The sequence below is a fragment of the Podarcis erhardii genome, assembly GCF_964252035.2.
Source record: "Podarcis erhardii genome assembly, chromosome: 2".
In the NCBI taxonomy this organism is placed as follows: Eukaryota; Metazoa; Chordata; class Lepidosauria; order Squamata; family Lacertidae; genus Podarcis; species Podarcis erhardii.
In genome coordinates, this window is record NC_138498.1 from 123,347,814 (window position 1) to 123,364,137 (window position 16,324).

Consider the following 16,324-nt stretch of genomic DNA (forward strand, 5'->3'; position numbering starts at 1 on the left):
GGTGACACCTGGCTTGAGAGCAGTACATGTGAAAAGGATCTAGGAGTCTTGGTAGACCACAAACTTGACATGAGCCAACAGTGTGATGCGGCAGCTAAAAAAGCCAATGCAATTCTGGGCTGCATCAATAGGAGTATAGCATCTAGATCAAGGGAAGTAATAGTGCCACTGCATACAAATCAATATGGCTAACCTGATCCAAAACACCCACCCACCCCACTCACCCATGAAAACGAAGACCACCACAGCCAACCACAAATGAACAACCACACCCTAGGCCAACCCCAACCTCCCTCACCACCAAAGAAACACAAGTGAACAGCAAGGAACCTGCACAAGCAATGCTGACACCAAACCCTACATATAGTAAGTAAAACAGAAACATCGCCACCCAACCACACCCCCAATCGTCTTCCCCCCTCCACCCCTCTCCCCCTTTTCTTTATAATGTCTCAACAAATGAAACTGAATTGTAAAAATGTTACATGGGAAAAAAAATACGAGAGACATTGCACACTTTTGTAAATCATCAAATTTATAATAAAAAAAACGCCAAAACATTCCCACCACTGTGGAAATGTTCGCCTGGAGCTCCGCCCTCCATAATACACTCCCTTCTTACTACATTCAGTGGAAACATTCGAGGATTTTTCTGAGGAAGTGAAATGAAACAGGGGGAGGTGGGGGGGGATGACAGTTGAGCAGGTAAGATTCTGGCCAAATGTGGACCTAGGTCCCTGTGTATATGGTCTGAAGGCGTACAATGTTAACAACACCTTTGCTGAGGCTGAAGAGAATAAGCAGAGGCCTAAATATAGGACAAGTGGCTTATTACACCAGAAGCTTAACATGAGTCAACAGTGTGATGCAGCCACTTTTTAATATATATTAAATAATAATATTGATTACCCATCCTCACTGTAAGGTCCCTGCATGGCTCACAACATTTTAAAATACAGCATTGAAAGGTGTTGGTTTATTAATTATACAAATAGGGGGGAAAGATAACAAATTTTAACTCTAATAAAAATAATGTTGAAATCTTAGTCTGCTTCAACAGAAGTATAGTGTCCGGATCAAGGGAAGTAATAGTCCCACTCTATTCTGCCTTGGTCAGACCACACCTGGAATACTGTGTCCAGTTCTGGGCACCGTAAATTAAGGAAGATATTGATGAGTTTGCAGGTATGGGGTGGAGAGTGACCAATATGACCAAGGGCCAGGGAGGAATGGGGGAGACCCCCTCTTCATCCTGACCCTCCCAGGGAGGAGGAAGAGGAAGAAGACAGTATAGATTTACAACAGGGCTTTGAGGGAAGTCACAGCTCAGAGGCAGATGAGGGGGAAAGTTGGGAAATCATGAGAGAGGCAGAGCAACACCTGGCTGACACGTCATTAGAAACCATTCTAGACCCACCATTTCCCAGAACCCAGCGAGCCTTGAAAGTAGGAGAGCAAAGAGCTCAAAGACAGAGGGCACTTAGCAGCACCCGCAGAGGAGGTGATGATGATGATGACGAGTAAGGAAGTGGGAGAGACTGGGGGTGGAGATTCACTCAGGACAACACCATTATCCAGGAGGCTGGGTTCTATGGCCTCTCTCTGTAAGCTTGGGGAGGGGAGGGGAAAGGACTGTAAGAAACTTTTCCTTGTCTTTATAATTTCCTGGGCAGTCAACCAGGAACCGTTGATAGCACCCTAACATTGGGTATGTTTAGTCTGCATAGAGGCCTACATTTTTTATTTTCATTTATACTCACTCGCATGCCAGAAAGGCCATTGTATAATTGGAGGGATATTTCTCTAAAATTAAGAAAAATAAGAGGAGTGACAGTGGACATCCTTGTTCTGTTCCACGACTAATTACAAAATGTTGGTAATGTGAATTCCCTGTGATCTATGTGATCTATATCTTCCAAAGTATTAACAAATTTTCAACCAAATACAAATTTTATAACTACTTCCATTAAGTTGGTTGGTTCTACATGATCAAATGAGGGTAACGGTTTTTTAAACTGAAACATCATTTTTTAAGAATCTCACTTCCCTGCCTTCTTGAAAAATAATATTTTAAGAATCAGATGCTATCTTTAGTTTTTGCTGTCAGGTGCTCCTTCGTGTTCAGATCAGGTCTCAGCAAAATAATGTAGCATTTGGGAATGAAGATGCAGCCCAGGAGCCCAGCACTGGAGGCCAAGATGGAGAAAACCTGCACGGCTACCATGTATTTCCCTTTGGTGCTCAGGTAGGTGGGCACAAAGGACACCCAAACACTGCAGAAGACCAGCATGCTGAAGGTAATCAGCTTGGCTTCATTGAAGGCCCCAGGCAGCTTCCTGGCTAGGAAAGCCACCGTGAAGCAGATGGCAGCCAGGAAGCCCATGTAGCTGAGGGCAACATAAAACATGGTCACAGACCCTTCGTTGCATTGCAGGATGATCTCCTCAGGCTGGGAGTGCATGTCAGAGTCTGGGAATGGTGGCGAGATCCCCAGCCAGATCATGCAGATGACAACTTGGACACAGGAACAGGAAATGACAATGGAGTTGGCCAGACTCTTCCCCAGCCATCTCCTCACTGAGTTCCCTGGCTTGGTGGCCAGGAAGGCCAGAACCACAGTGATGGTTTTTGCCAAGACAGAAGAAACAGCAACAGAGAAGATGATGCTGAAGGCTGTTTGTCGGAGAAGGCAGGTCCCTTTCCTTGGCCTCCCAATGAACAGGAAGGAGGACAAAAAGGAAAGCAGGAGGGAGACGAGGAGGATGTAGGAGAGGTCCCGGTTGTTGGCTTTGACTATGGGAGTTTCGTTGTATTTAATAAAGATTCCTAAATCAAAGCTTGTGGCTAAGGACCCCAGTAGGGCAAGGGAAAGTAGGACAACCCCCAGAGATTCTTCATAGGCTAGAAAGGTGATATGCTTGAACACACATTGATCTCGGTTCTTGTTTGGATGCTGATTTTCTGGGCATTTTTGGCAATGGTCTGCATCTGCAAGAGAGAGAGAGTAAGTAATGTCTAATACGCTGGATTTGGCCAAGCCCTGAGCAGTATCTAGCCTCTTGGGAGAGATTCAGTTGTAGAAGAAGTCAGTCTTAGACAGCCACAGATCACTACAGGTATTTAATTAGGTTTTTCTAAACATTAACTCTACCCCGAAGAAATATGGGACAGATTCCAGGGCTGAAGATCCCAAGCTTGGCCTCTGGCAGGTTGGGCTGCTTGGAGCCCCCTATACCAGGGCCAAAAGGAGGATCAGCGGTCTGTGCAGAAGTCTAATATCTACCCTAGGTCCATAACAATCTCCCTCCTTAAGGACCCCGGGACAGTTAAATCTAGTCAAAGGCAACTATGGGGTGCAGCGTTCATCTTGCTTCAGGCCAAGGGAGCTGGTGTTTGTCCACAGACAGCTTTCTGGGTCATGTGGCCAGCATGACTAAACCGCTTCTGGTGCAAAGGGGCACCATGACGAATGCCAGAGCGCATGGAAACACCGTTTACCTTCCTGCTGCAGTGACACCTATCCATCTACTTGCACTGGTGTGCTTTCGAACTGCTAGGATGGAAGAAGCTGAGACAGAGAAACGGGACCTCAGCCCGTCGCGTGGTTTTAAACTGCTGCCCTTCCGATCAGCAATACCAAGAGGCTCCGTGGTTTAGACCTCCCTCCTTCACATTTGACCAAAGGTATTTTTTGGAGTAAGGATGAATAGTAGGGCTAAGAAGTGGGAAATGGGTGGGCAGGCATTTAGTGATTGACATGTTTATATCCTCCTTTCCCAATCAGCTTAATATATTTATATATATGATGATGATACATTTTAGAACAATATCGTAAACTATAATCATAAAAAGAGATTGATGATGATGATGATTTGAACCACCCAGTTCTCTCCCACACATGAAGCATACCAGCCTGATCCTGCCCAGAAATGGTTTGGAGAGATTCCTGACGGAACCCTTCTCTCTTCCCCAAGGCCAGCCTTCCCCTTGGAGTCACCCACCTTCCTGAGTGGAGATGGTCCCTTCTGCACAGGGAAGACATTCATAACAGCAAAGAGGCTTCCCTTCTTGAATCACCTTGACGGATCCAGGGCGACAGCTTTCCACACACCTGGAAGTAGGAAGGGTCTAGGCACAAAGACGAAGAGCGTCAATGAGAATTGTTCTTTGAGGCATAGTATGTTGTCATCTGCTGTAGCATCTAGGCTATAGCTTGAAACTCAGCATTTCCCATCACTGTCCATTACATGACAGTTGACAGGCAACTGAGGGCAGCAGTCCACAGAACAGGGAGCACTTATTAGAGCTCATAGAAAAGACAGCAAAATGACAGGCATGATTCCCACTCCCCGTCACCTGATTGAGCCACTTGGGCCACACAATGGCCTCCTGGTCGATGGTGCACTTCAGGTCTGGGGATCCCTGTCTGTCGATACTCCCAAACTTCACTCTGAGGACGGATTTATTGGGGAACACCACCCAGTTCACAATGTCCAAGTCGGCTGCCAGCTCCCCGTTCTCATCCAAATACACTCTGTCCATGGAAGAATTGTAGAATTCGGTGCTTCCTAGGAAAGGGTGGAGCTGGAACAGAAGCAAAGATGAGAGCATTTAGAATAAAGGGAAGCATAGGCCCCTGTTTTGCTAGCCCAGAAATGGAAAGTCAGCGAGGTCCCAGCTAAAGAGGATTGGCAACTTAAGTGGACAGAATATGCAGAAATTGGAGATTTAACATACAGAATAAGAGAGCAAGAAGAAGATACATTGAAAGAAGAGTGGAAAGCATTTATTGAATATATGGAAAAAGCTGTATACAGCTGAAAATGGTGGCAGCATTAAGATAAACTCAACCACATAAATAATGTTTGATGGATGTAAAAGTAGAAAACTGATTTGAATGGTTACAGCAAAATATACAGGGATGTATAAATGAACCATGGAAAGAGAAGAAGGGAAGTCATGGGATATTTCAGAGTTTGTAAAATGTTTATTTGGAATTGTTAGATTGAAAATTTAATAAAAATTATCTAATAATAATAATAATGGAAGCATACTGACAATCCACTTCCCCTTTGCTTAGGGCTGGTTGCATACTGTTTTCTCTCTCACACACAAACCCCAATCTTAAATTCAGTTCTCCACATTTTGAAGCATTTTTTAAATAATAATAATAGAAACTCATCAGAATTTTTCAGCATTTCTGTGTCATTTTCTCCTAGTAAGCATGTTTTTTGAAGGATGCTGCCCCCTTGGATTCTTTCAGAAAGTGTGAATTAGGTTCGTTTTTCCTTTCACGGCAAACTGAATGAAATCTCCAATATGGGCTTCAGCAGGGAAAGGCAGGAGCTTGGTGGAGGGAGCAGAGAGCCAGAGCAGAGTCAAGCGGGTGTCAAAGGAATAGAGACTAGAGACAGCCTGATCAATGTCATCTCCCCTGCCAAAAATAATTCCAACTTGTGGGGAAAGGAGAATTGGGCACATGATGGGAGCAGTTGCTCGGGGGGCTGTGCAGTGAGGCAAGAATAAGAATAGCAAACAGATATAAAAAATGTATATGTATCAAGGAAGGTTTAAAATGGAAAATGGGTAATGTGTTTTGCAAACTTTGGGTTTTTTCCATAGTAGTTTTTTTCTAAAGGGCTCTGGATTCTTGCTGAGATTAAGATTAATTAACTGGTTGCTGTTCTCTGCTAGCTAACAGTGTTGTAACCTTAGATCATGTGACGAAGGTATTGGATTGCAATATCTCCTTTTTGAAGGGAGTTGCCTTTTTGTCTTTGGCTCCAAAACTCAATAGAGTCAATATGTAAAGGAAGCTCTCCTGAAGGTAAAGCAAACAGCCTGGAGGCTGAAAGGCAGGAGAGAGAGAGAGGGAGAGAGAGAGAGAGAGAGAGAGAGAGAGAGAGAGAGAGAGATCCCGAGCCAGTGCTGGAATGAATGATGTTCTCATTCTGTTATAAAGAGTTTGTGAGTAAAGAGTGAATAATATTTCTATGCGCCTGGACAATAATTCATTTCCTAAAGGAAATGAATGCTTCCAGTTCTTATGCTTCAAATCATTTCAAACTGCACAATATTCAATATCTGTAACACTACAATTGATTGTCATGCTCAATTGAGATGTCTATGAAGGGAAAGAAAATACCTGCCATGGCTCTAGTCTTTGAAGTCCCATTCTCTCAGTTCCCCTCTGCTTAGATCTAGATGAATATGCAGCATTTAAGGCACGAGCCACGGCTTGCAGAGTGTTGTAGATCCTGTAGCTGTCTAGAGAGAGGATTCTTTCCAGATCATCTTGGGGAAGCCTCTCCAGTTTCTCTCTCTCTCTGCATCTTGTCTGGCCTTTCACTGAGAATGCATGCTTTAAATAGAAACAATTAAAAGCATCCTCCCAAAACTTCTTAATATCAAAGAAAAAGGGTAGAAAATCACTGTATTTTGCCCCTTTACTTTTCTCAGTGAAGAAGGAAAATATACCATGGATGTGTTGGAAAGATATGTCATTATACATCAGCTCCAGGGCGACATCCCACAAAACAGTTGTGATGAAGATTTTCCCAAAAATGGATTTCATCAATATGTCCAAAAACAGTTGTATAAATTGTAGTCCATTTAAGAAAAAAGACATTTCCCCATAGTAAACAAATACACGCACTTGCCTCCACTTGCGGAATGGAAGACGAGGAATGTATACTCCATTTGTATTCGGTCCTGGGATGCTTTGTGAGATGACAACACAGACACCGCTCTTGATGAGCACGGGTGTCAAGCTCTTCAGGAACCTCTCTCCATTGTCGGTGTCTGGTGCAAGGAGGCCAATCAAGGTCCATCGGAAGTGCTGGAGCAGCTTGACAATCCCTGGGTACAGGGTTTCTTCTTTGGGGAGCATCCGGTAGAAAAAAGGGAAATGCCTCTTATCATTCAGAACATGAGAGACAAACGCATAAGTGACCTGGGAAGAGAAGGAAGATTTGTATCTGGTTTGATTTCAGATCAAAGCCTAAATATTTCTAAGCCCAACATGAGATTGGGAAGGTCTTAGGAAGGAGGAAGGTCTATTGCAAGGACCCTTTGGTGGGAACAGTGATTTCCTTGAAGGTTGTGGCAGCCGTAAGGAAGGCAAATTTGATGCTAGGGATCAACAGGAGGGTAGTTGAAAATATGCCTGCCAATATCATAATGCTATTATACCTCTCTCCATTCCTACCTGTGGGATTTTATAGATGCCCAACACGTTTGAAATCTGGATGGACTTTTGAGAGTCGGACCCTTCGAGAACAGCCAGTAAGTTAGTCTGTTTACCACAGCTGTAGTTTGGAAAGTTCAGCTGCCCAATTGACAACATGTCTAGCAAAGCATCATAGGTCACTCTTCCATCAAAAAAGTTCTCATGGATGCTGTAGCCCAGGGTGATGTTGGGTAACAGCTTTTGATTCTGGTTGATCGCTTGAATGGCATACAAGAAGGAGAGGAGTTGCCAGTACTTTGTGGGTCCTTTCCTGGAGGGAGAAATTATATACATGCCAACACTGTCCAAGTAATATTTCTGTTCTACCTCTAATATTCAGCTCTACCTCTCTTTCAAAAAAAATCCTGCAGAAACAGCCCCAAGGCTCATCTGTTCCAGCATTCTCAAGACAGCCAACCAGATGCACATGCAAAACTGAGAAGCACAAGAACTCTTCCCCTACTTGAGATTCTCAGTTACTGGTACCCAGAGGCATAGTGCCTGTGACAGTGAATGGAGAACATAGCCATTGTGACTGGTAGCCGCTGAGAGCCTAATCACCCCCAAATTTATCTGCCATTGGGATCTCCTTATGTTCTTAAAGGCAGGTACCAGATCATGAGAAAGGCCCCTGAAAGTAACTGGAGATGAGTTGGATCTCATGGAAATGGTAGCAAGTGGAACACCAGGATCTCCATCCCCACAAATGTCTTACCAATAAAAGCTGGTGGAAGGACATTGGCTAAAGATATAACGATGAAACAGAGTGTTTGTGGCAGAGATGACCCCACTGATGAGGTGGTCTCCTGGCCTGAAATAATTAGGTGAATCTATCTCATCCCTTTCCAAAGACAAGAGGCATTTTGTCTTCAGTTTCCCACAGTCCCCATAAGGCAGTAGAAGCAGTAGAATGAGGACCATCTTTTTCCTCCCAGGAACGAGCACCTTCCTTACAAAGAATTACAAGTCTTTTGTTGTGGTCCTTGCAAGATGCAGTAACTTTCTTCTCACTAACGGAGCCCTACAGAGGGGTCACATCTGAAGTGGAGAGAAGTCAAGCCAACCTCATTCTGGTGCAGTTATCATCTGTCCTAAATCTCAGCCCACCCAAGTTTTGGGTGGCTCAGGAGGCATATATCTGCCAGACCTTTCTGCCTCAGATCCATAACATCACGCTTAGTGGACTCAAATGTGATCTTTGGAAGCAAAAAAACAACACACACTATCATTTTGATAATTATATGGAGAAGAAGTACCACCTCTGCAAGTTCCTAGACACTTTATGCAGCTCCACCTGCAACTGCGGGGCTGAAGAAAAACATGTTTGCGAAAACTCCAAGATCTGCCTCCAAACTGTGAGATGCAAATGCCAAAGATTGGTGAAAAATCCCAAGATTAAGAGTTAGAAGTTACCTGAACTATTCTACATGAGCTCTGGCAGAATCCGCCCCCCCCCCCCCCGTGATGCTAACACAGGATAGGGCTATTCTGATGAACTTGAGAGGTGAACAAGGGAACTGAAATTGCACGTAAAGACAGAGACGAATGAGCAGATTTTTTGTAGGTTTCTTGTTTTGTTTTTGTTTTTGTTCTTGTTGTTATTATATACTTTTTGGTCTTATCCTGTATTTTTATGCTGTGAACCACCCTGAGATCGGGTGAAGGGCGGTGTAGAAATTTAATAAAGAAACAGACAAAGCAACACTTGGAATTCCAAAAAAAGCATTCAACAAGGTGCCTCCTGGGTAAGCTTAGTAGTCATGGAATAAGAGAAGAGGTCCTCTGGTGGATCAGGAATGGAAGTTGCAGGAAGCAGAAAATAGGTTTAGGTGGATAGTCCTTCAAATGGGGTGTGTGGTGCCAGATGTTCTTGACCAAAATCTCACAAGGACAATCTGGCTACATCATTTGGCACCAACTAGAGATTCTGCACCAGACCCAAGGGCAGCCCCAGAAAGAGTGCCTTGCAGTAGTCCAGCTCCACGTTTTCCATTACTCCAGTGGACAGGCTATTCCTGTTCACCAACAGCCATAGAGGACACGTGGGTCTCTAGTGACAAAGGTGTATCCAAGAGTACCCCCAAACTATGCACTTGCTCCTTTAGAAGTGGGAATCATCCAAAGAGCCTACAAATTGTGTGTCAAGCTCCTGTGTTCCTGTCACTCCCTAAGTGATGAAAAACCAGACAAGACAACAGCATAACATTGGGTCCAAATGAGCCACAACTCTATTGATTACAGATGTGAATGGTTTGGCATAGCAATTTATTCCACCCCAGTCCACCTGCTGGGGGTGCATGTAAGGGTAATCCACACCGGGCCCCACTGACCTACATCAAGTAGGGGTAACCACCAAGGGGCCCCTGTTGGAGGAGTGCTATGGCCGTAGCCCCCTGCTGGGCATCCAGACAGAAGCAACTCCTCACAGATCCCTTTGACAGGATACCCTTAACCAAGGAAGGGCGGAGAGAGGCTATAACCTCCCCAACAGCCAAGACTAAGGCTTACCCAGTGCCTAATCTCAGAAAGTTGTGAGGATTGCTATGAGGAAGTCGAAAATCAAATGGCCAGGGCCAAGTTGCCAAGTGGAAAATTTCCTGACAGGTGTTTGATTTCTGTTTATGCCATTGTGCAGATTTTGGAGTCACAAGACTCTGTTTACATTCCAGACTGTTGGAAGTCTCACGGGAGACGGATGTTGTTATTACTCATTTCCTGTTTCTTTGTTCCAGTTGGTTCTCTGCCTTCACAGAGAGCAGATGTGTATTCTTTTCTGTCCTGCGTTGTTAGAAATAAAACGTAGCAATGTAGCTCATATATTTCTCGTCCTTCTGCTGATGTTTGTATACTCTGGGGAATGAGAACGTGCTTAGAGCCTCATCAAAGGCTTAGGTCGTTAATCACCATCAGAGCAGATGACGAAGAATGTCCGCAGAGGAGTAGCTCGGTTGTGCAGAGTTCCGACACCAGGCCCCAAATATGGCAGCTGACAATGTTCATAGGAAATAAGACATATGAAAAGGGGGCGGAGGGTGGGAGATCCAACGACAAACTGGGGAGGAGGCCTGGGCAGGCCCCTAGTTATCCCTCCAGGGAGTGGGGCCAAGCAATGCCTATTGGCTGGTAGGGCCCACCCCCTGTGGAATGCCTGCACCTAAGCCTGGCACAATTGGTCAATCTGCAGGCAGGCTGCAAACCTCCCCAGCAGGGCACCAAATTGCGGGTGTGGACTTGGTTGGCTGCAACACCGCCTGACCATTAAAGGTAAGTGGACTTTGAAGGATTTGAACACAGTTTATTGGACCTTATGGAGTCCACTGCTGCATCCAGACACTGGTCACAAGCCTTCACAGACTCTCCTGTTATGGAGAAGGAGAGCTGTGTGTTAATGTAAAGGTGTAAAGACCCCTGGATGGTTCAGTCTCGTCAAATGCGACTAAGGGGAGTGGCGCTCATCTCGCTATCAGGCCGAGGGATCAGGTGTTTATCCACAGACAACTTTCCGGGTCATGTGGCCAACAGGACTAAACCGCTTCTGGCGCGATGGGACACCATGATGGAAGCCAGAGCTTGGGACTTGGGACACAATATACAAATGGCAGATTGGGAGAGGTTATGGAAAACAGATTTGAAATTTATGGAACCTTGTTCACTGACATAAAATTATATGAAAATGATGTACTGGTGGTATTTGGCTCCAAATAGAATGAGTTCAAATACCTGCTGGAAATGTAAAGAAAAAGAAGGTACCTTTTCTCATATGTGGTGGATGTGCAAATTCATCAGCAAATCTCTTTGGAGATTTCGTGGCTCTTTCAGACCTGCAAATTAGTCATAAGTCTTCAACACTCTCCTCTTCTTTCTTAGGAGAAAAGTGGCCTATAGTGAACAGTGGTTCCTCCAATTCTCGATCAGAGCCTTCAGAGGGTCGCATAGAGGCCGTAGAACTCTTGAAATCCTCTGAATCATCAGATTCAGAATCAGAACCTTCATTAGTGGGTGTGGGCCTTTGCTGTTGTTTATCCTCAGTCTCTTCACTGTCATCAGGATAACATTGGAAAATTCCCACATTCTCCCTCCACTTGGCTATAAAGTAAATAAAAATTTATGGGAGATGATATATAATGAATTGGAAAAAATGTTTTAAAAAAACCTTTTGTTTAAAAAAACTAGAAGCCTTCTTATTAGGGATTATAGGTACCGACATACCAAAGGACCAGAAAAGATTGTTTATGTATGCAACAACAGCCGCACGGATGCTACTAGCCCAGAGATGGAAGAAACAACCCTGAGCAGAGAAGAATGGCAAACCAAGTTGATGAACTATGCTGAAATGGCAAAAATAACTGGGAAGCTCAGAAAGCAAGACCATTGTAAGCAGGTTAAAACATTAGCAGGATTTTAACCACACTTGTAAATTAATGGAAAGTATGGACAATTTGGAAAGACAAAATTTGGAGAGTTTTGATTTGCAGGTGTAAATATTACCACTAGGACCCATAGAAAAGATGGGGGGAAGTCAGGAGATTCAGCGTAAGTTTGGCATTTGAATCTTGTATTGCTTTTTGTTGTATGTTTCTTTATTTATTTTAATCAAATAAAAAAATGAAAAAACAACATCTTTTTTTTTTTTTATAAATATTTATTAAAGTTTTTAAATATAAATGCACAAATAATAAACAATCTTACTTCTATCACAGACATAATTTCATGACTTCTTTGGACTCCCTCGCGTCTCCCGCTCCCATTTACATCGTTAAAAGTTTTTTCCAAACAAATTATCAACTTGTTTACAATCTCATGTCCACACATTCAAATATAATCTAGCACTTCTTCCAAAAAGTTTTATATTTTCTTTAGTCTCACTTATCATCAAATTTCAAATCTAATTTAGTGGTGGCCAATTTTTTATAATCTAGCATCCTTCTTAACATTCAACCAAATTACAATGTTTTTGTAGATACTTCTTGAATTTCTCCCAGTCTTCCTCCATCTTCTCTTCTCCCAGGTCACGGATTCTGCCAGTCATCTCGGCCAGTTGCATATAGTCCATCAGTTGCATCTGCCACTCTTCCAGTGTGGGTAGATCTTGAGTTTTCCATTTTTTTGCGATGAGTATCCTTGCTGCCGTTGTTGCATACATAAAGAATGTTCGGTCCTTCTTTAACACCTTCTGGCCGACAATACCCAGAAGGAAGGCCTCTGGTTTCTTAGTGAAGGTATACTTAAATACCTTTTTCAGCTCATTATATATCATTTCCCAGAATACCTTCACCTTAGGGCATGTCCACCAGAGGTGAAAGAATGTTCCTTCGTTTTCTTTACATTTCCAACATTTATTATCAGACGAATGGTATATTTTGGCAAGTTTAACTGGGGTCATGTACCATCTATATATCATTTTCATAACATTTTCCTTCAGAGCATTACATGCGGTGAAGTTCAGCCCAGTGGTCCACAACCTTTCCCAGTCCTCAAACATGATGTTATGCCCAATGTCCTGTGCCCATTTTATCATAGCCGATTTAACCATTTCGTCTTGTGTATTCCATTTTAACAGCAAGTTATACATTCTAGATAATACCTTAGTCTTTGGTTCTAACAATTCAGTTTCTAACTTCGATTTCTCCACCTGGAACCCTAACTTTTTATCATTTTTAAAAACTTCTTTAATCTGAGCATAATGTAACCAGTCTCGCACCTTATCCTTCATTTTCTCTAAACTCTGCAATTTCCAATTGTCTCCATCTTTTTCTAATATTTCCCAATATTTTGGCCATTTGGCCTCCATATTGGGTCTTTTTAGGGCCTTAGCCTCCAGAGGTGAGAGCCACCTTGGAGTTTTATTTTCCAGTAAGTCTTTGTATTTTGTCCAGACATTAAACACTGCTTTCCTGACAATATGGTTCTTAAAGGCCTTATTGATCTTAACTTTATCATACCATAAGTATGCATGCCAACCAAAAGCATTGTTAAAACCTTCCAAGTCCAACACGTCAGTGTCTTCGAGAAGTAGCCAGTCTTTTAGCCAGCAAAAAGCTGCGGCTTCATAGTACAACTTTAAGTCTGGCAGGGCAAAGCCCCCTCTTTCTTTCGCATCTGTTAATATCTTAAACTTAATTCTGGGCTTTTTGCCCTGCCAGACAAATCTGGATATATCTTTCTGCCACTTCCGGAAGCACTCCGTTTTGTCCACAATCTGTAATGTTTGAAACAAAAACAACATTTTTGGCAATACATTCATCTTGATAGCAGCAATTCAGCCTAACAAAGAAAGCTTCAATTTTGTCCAACTATCCAAGTCTCTCTTAATTTCAGACCAACATTTTTCATAATTATCCTTAAATAGACTCAGGTTTTTTGCTGTTATGTTTACCCCTAGGTATTTTACTTTTTTAACCATAGTTAGTTCTGTTTCTCTCTGAAACCGTTCCGACTCTATATCTGTCAAATTTTTTCCCAACACTTTAGTTTTCTGTTTATTTAATTTAAATCCTGCCACCCGACCAAAATCCTGTATCAGTTGTAATACTCTTTTCGTACTAGATTCTGGCTCCTGCAGAGTCAAAACTAAGTCATCTGCGAAAGCTTTCAATTTGTATTGTTTCGCTCCGACCTGAATCCCTTCCACCAACCGGTCCCCTCTGATTAAGTTCAAGAGCACCTCCAGAACCGAAATAAATAACAAAGGGGAAATCGGGCAGCCTTGTCGTGTTCCTTTTTCAATTTTGAACTCTTCTGTAACCACATTGTTAACTATTAGTTTAGCCTTTTGTTCTGAATATATTGCGTCAATCCCATTCTCAAATCCCCGTCCCACTCCCATTTCATTCAAATTTCCCTTCATAAATTTCCAAGAAATATTGTCAAAGGCCTTCTCCGCGTCTATAAAAATTAACACTGCTTTTGTATTTATATCTGTTTGCAAAAGTTCCAAAACGTCAATAATGTTCCTAGTATTTGCAAACATATGTCTGCCTGGGAGAAAGCCTGCCTGGTCTTTATGAATTACTTCATTAAGAACTCTTTTAAATCTACTTGCCAAAATGTCTGCAAATATTTTGTAATCCACATTCAGAAGGGAGATGGGACGATAGTTTTTAAGTTGTGTCTTTTCAGCTTCAGATTTTGGTATCAATGTGATAAAAGCTTCCTTCCACGATTCCGGCGCCTTCTTCCCTTCCATAATTTCATTACAGACCTCCATCAATGGTTGGATCAGATAGTCTTTTAATGTCTTATAATACTTGGAGGTCAGGCCGTCTGGTCCTGGAGATTTGCCCAATTGCATGTTCTGGATAGCTTGTTCAATCTCTTGCTGTGTTATTTTGTTATTCAGGATTAATCTGTTTTTTTGTGACAACTTTGTTAGTCCATTTCTTTCCAAAAATTGTTTAATCTCAACCTCATCTTGCGGCCCTTGAGTGTATAATTTTTTAAAGTATCTCTGGAAGCACTTTCTAATTTCCATGGGGTTCTGGATATTTCTTCCTTCAATTTCTAGGTTTGTAACTGTATTTAGTTTCTGTCTCTTCTTCAACTGCCAGGCTAGCAGTTTCCCACATTTATTTGCCGATTCAAAAGTTTTTTGTTTCATTAATTTAATCTTCCATTCTATTTCTTGGTTTATCAATTTGGAATATTGAGCTTGATATAGTTTAATTTCTCTCAGAATCGGCTGTGACTTCGGATTTGATCTTAATTTCTTCTCCAATTCTTTGATTTTCTGCAAAATCTTATCTTTCCTTTCATTTTGTGTTCTTTTCTTTACAGTGTTCTGTTGTATCAAGAACCCCCTCATCACAGCTTTGCTTGCGTCCCAGATAGTTCTTTTTTCCACCGTAGTGTTCATATTTATTTCAAAATAGTCCTTCAGAGTTTTTTGGGCCTTCTTAACGATCTCCTGATCTCCAAACAAGCTATCATTCATCTTCCATCTAAAGGAGCCGGTTGGCAAAAGTGTCATATCCATCTTCAGCGCATTATGGTCGGAGCAGGTCTTTGGGCAGATTTCCACTTTTCTGACCTTGGGTGCCAGACCTCTAGATATCCATATTTGGTTGATTCTTGTCCAAGTCAGTTGGGCTTCAGAGAAGAATGTTCCCTCTCTTCCCAGGGGGTTCTTAGTTCTCCAAATGTCAATCCAGTCCATATTGTCAGCCATTTCAAAAAAGGTCTTTGGCAGTCTGCCATCTTTTGTGACATTTTGATTTTGTGACTTATCCATGTTTGTCGATACGACCCCATTCATATCTCCCATCATAATGATGTTGTTGTAGTCCAGATAGTCCAGCATGATCTCATGCAACTTCTTGTAAAATTCCGATTTCCCGTCATTTGGTGCATAAATTCCTAATATCAGAATCTTTTCTCCTTGATGTTGTATCTCAATTCCTAATATTCTTCCATGTTCGTCTTTGAATAAGAATTTAGGTGACAGGCTCTCTTTTGCATATATCACCACTCCTCGCTTCTTTACTCTGTCCGAAGATATAAATTCTTGACCAAGTCTTTTGTTTATTAACACCTTTCTATGGAGCCTAGTCACATGTGTTTCTTGTAAGCAGATAATATCCAATTGTTCTTTTTTTAATATATGAAAAATTTTCCTCCTTTTTTCCGGGATGTTGCAGCCATTAATGTTCCAACTCATAAGTTGCAGAGACATCCTGAATAAATCTGGTTATTTTTCAAGGGGTGGTATCTTATTCAGAAGATCTTCAGGGTCCAAGGGTGCAGGTTCCTCTGGTGTTTCAGGCCCTGGAAGTTGGTCAATTCCTTTGTGAAGGTCCTCTCCGTATACGTTCAGAAATTTATCTCTATCTTCCGATGTTCTGATTTTGATCTTCTTCCCTCTAAAAGTAAAAGATAGTCCTTGAGGAAATTCCCACCTAAAGATGATTGAATTCTTCCTTAGCAGTCTTGTCAACTCCAAATAGTTAGATCTAAGATCTAGCAGTTGTTTAGGAATATCCTTGTAGATCTCAATTCTTTTGTCCAAAATATCCAGTGACTTTCCGTAGTGTAGGCCCAAAATCTTATCCCTTTCCTCCTTTGACCTCAGTATTATCAAACAGTCTCTGGGCTTCTCTTTCT

The 16,324-nt window shown here is 42.3% G+C and overlaps 3 protein-coding genes across 3 annotated transcripts in view; 1 reads left to right on the forward strand and 2 right to left on the reverse strand.

Moving 5' to 3' along the window:
• The window catches only part of LOC309336979 (uncharacterized protein), a 115,437-nt gene that overhangs the window by 19,986 nt on the left and 79,127 nt on the right, over nucleotides 1-16,324 (forward strand). The window lies entirely within an intron of this gene.
• The window catches only part of LOC309336889 (uncharacterized protein), a 51,456-nt gene that overhangs the window by 19,580 nt on the left and 15,552 nt on the right, over nucleotides 1-16,324 (reverse strand). The gene's annotated exons all lie outside the window — the stretch shown is intronic.
• LOC309337002 (vomeronasal type-2 receptor 26-like) lies at nucleotides 557-4,866 on the reverse strand. The gene is made up of 3 exons (XM_081853601.1): nucleotides 4,357-4,866; nucleotides 4,002-4,128; nucleotides 557-2,988 (listed from the first exon to the last, which is right to left on the reverse strand). Exons 1-3 carry the CDS (start codon nucleotides 4,609-4,611, stop codon nucleotides 2,078-2,080), a joined length of 1,293 nt encoding a protein of 430 aa, XP_081709727.1. The 5' UTR covers nucleotides 4,612-4,866; the 3' UTR covers nucleotides 557-2,077.

Coding starts and splice junctions, on each gene's coding strand:
- LOC309337002 (XM_081853601.1), bottom strand. CDS start 4,611: ATGCTCTCATCTTTGCTTCTGTTCCAGCTCCACCCTTTCCTAGGAAGC. Junction 4,129..4,356: donor GGCCCAAGTGGCTCAATCAG/GTGACGGGGAGT, acceptor CTTTGTGCCTAG/ACCCTTCCTACTTCCAGGTG. Junction 2,989..4,001: donor GACCATCTCCACTCAGGAAG/GTGGGTGACTCC, acceptor TCTCTCTTGCAG/ATGCAGACCATTGCCAAAAA.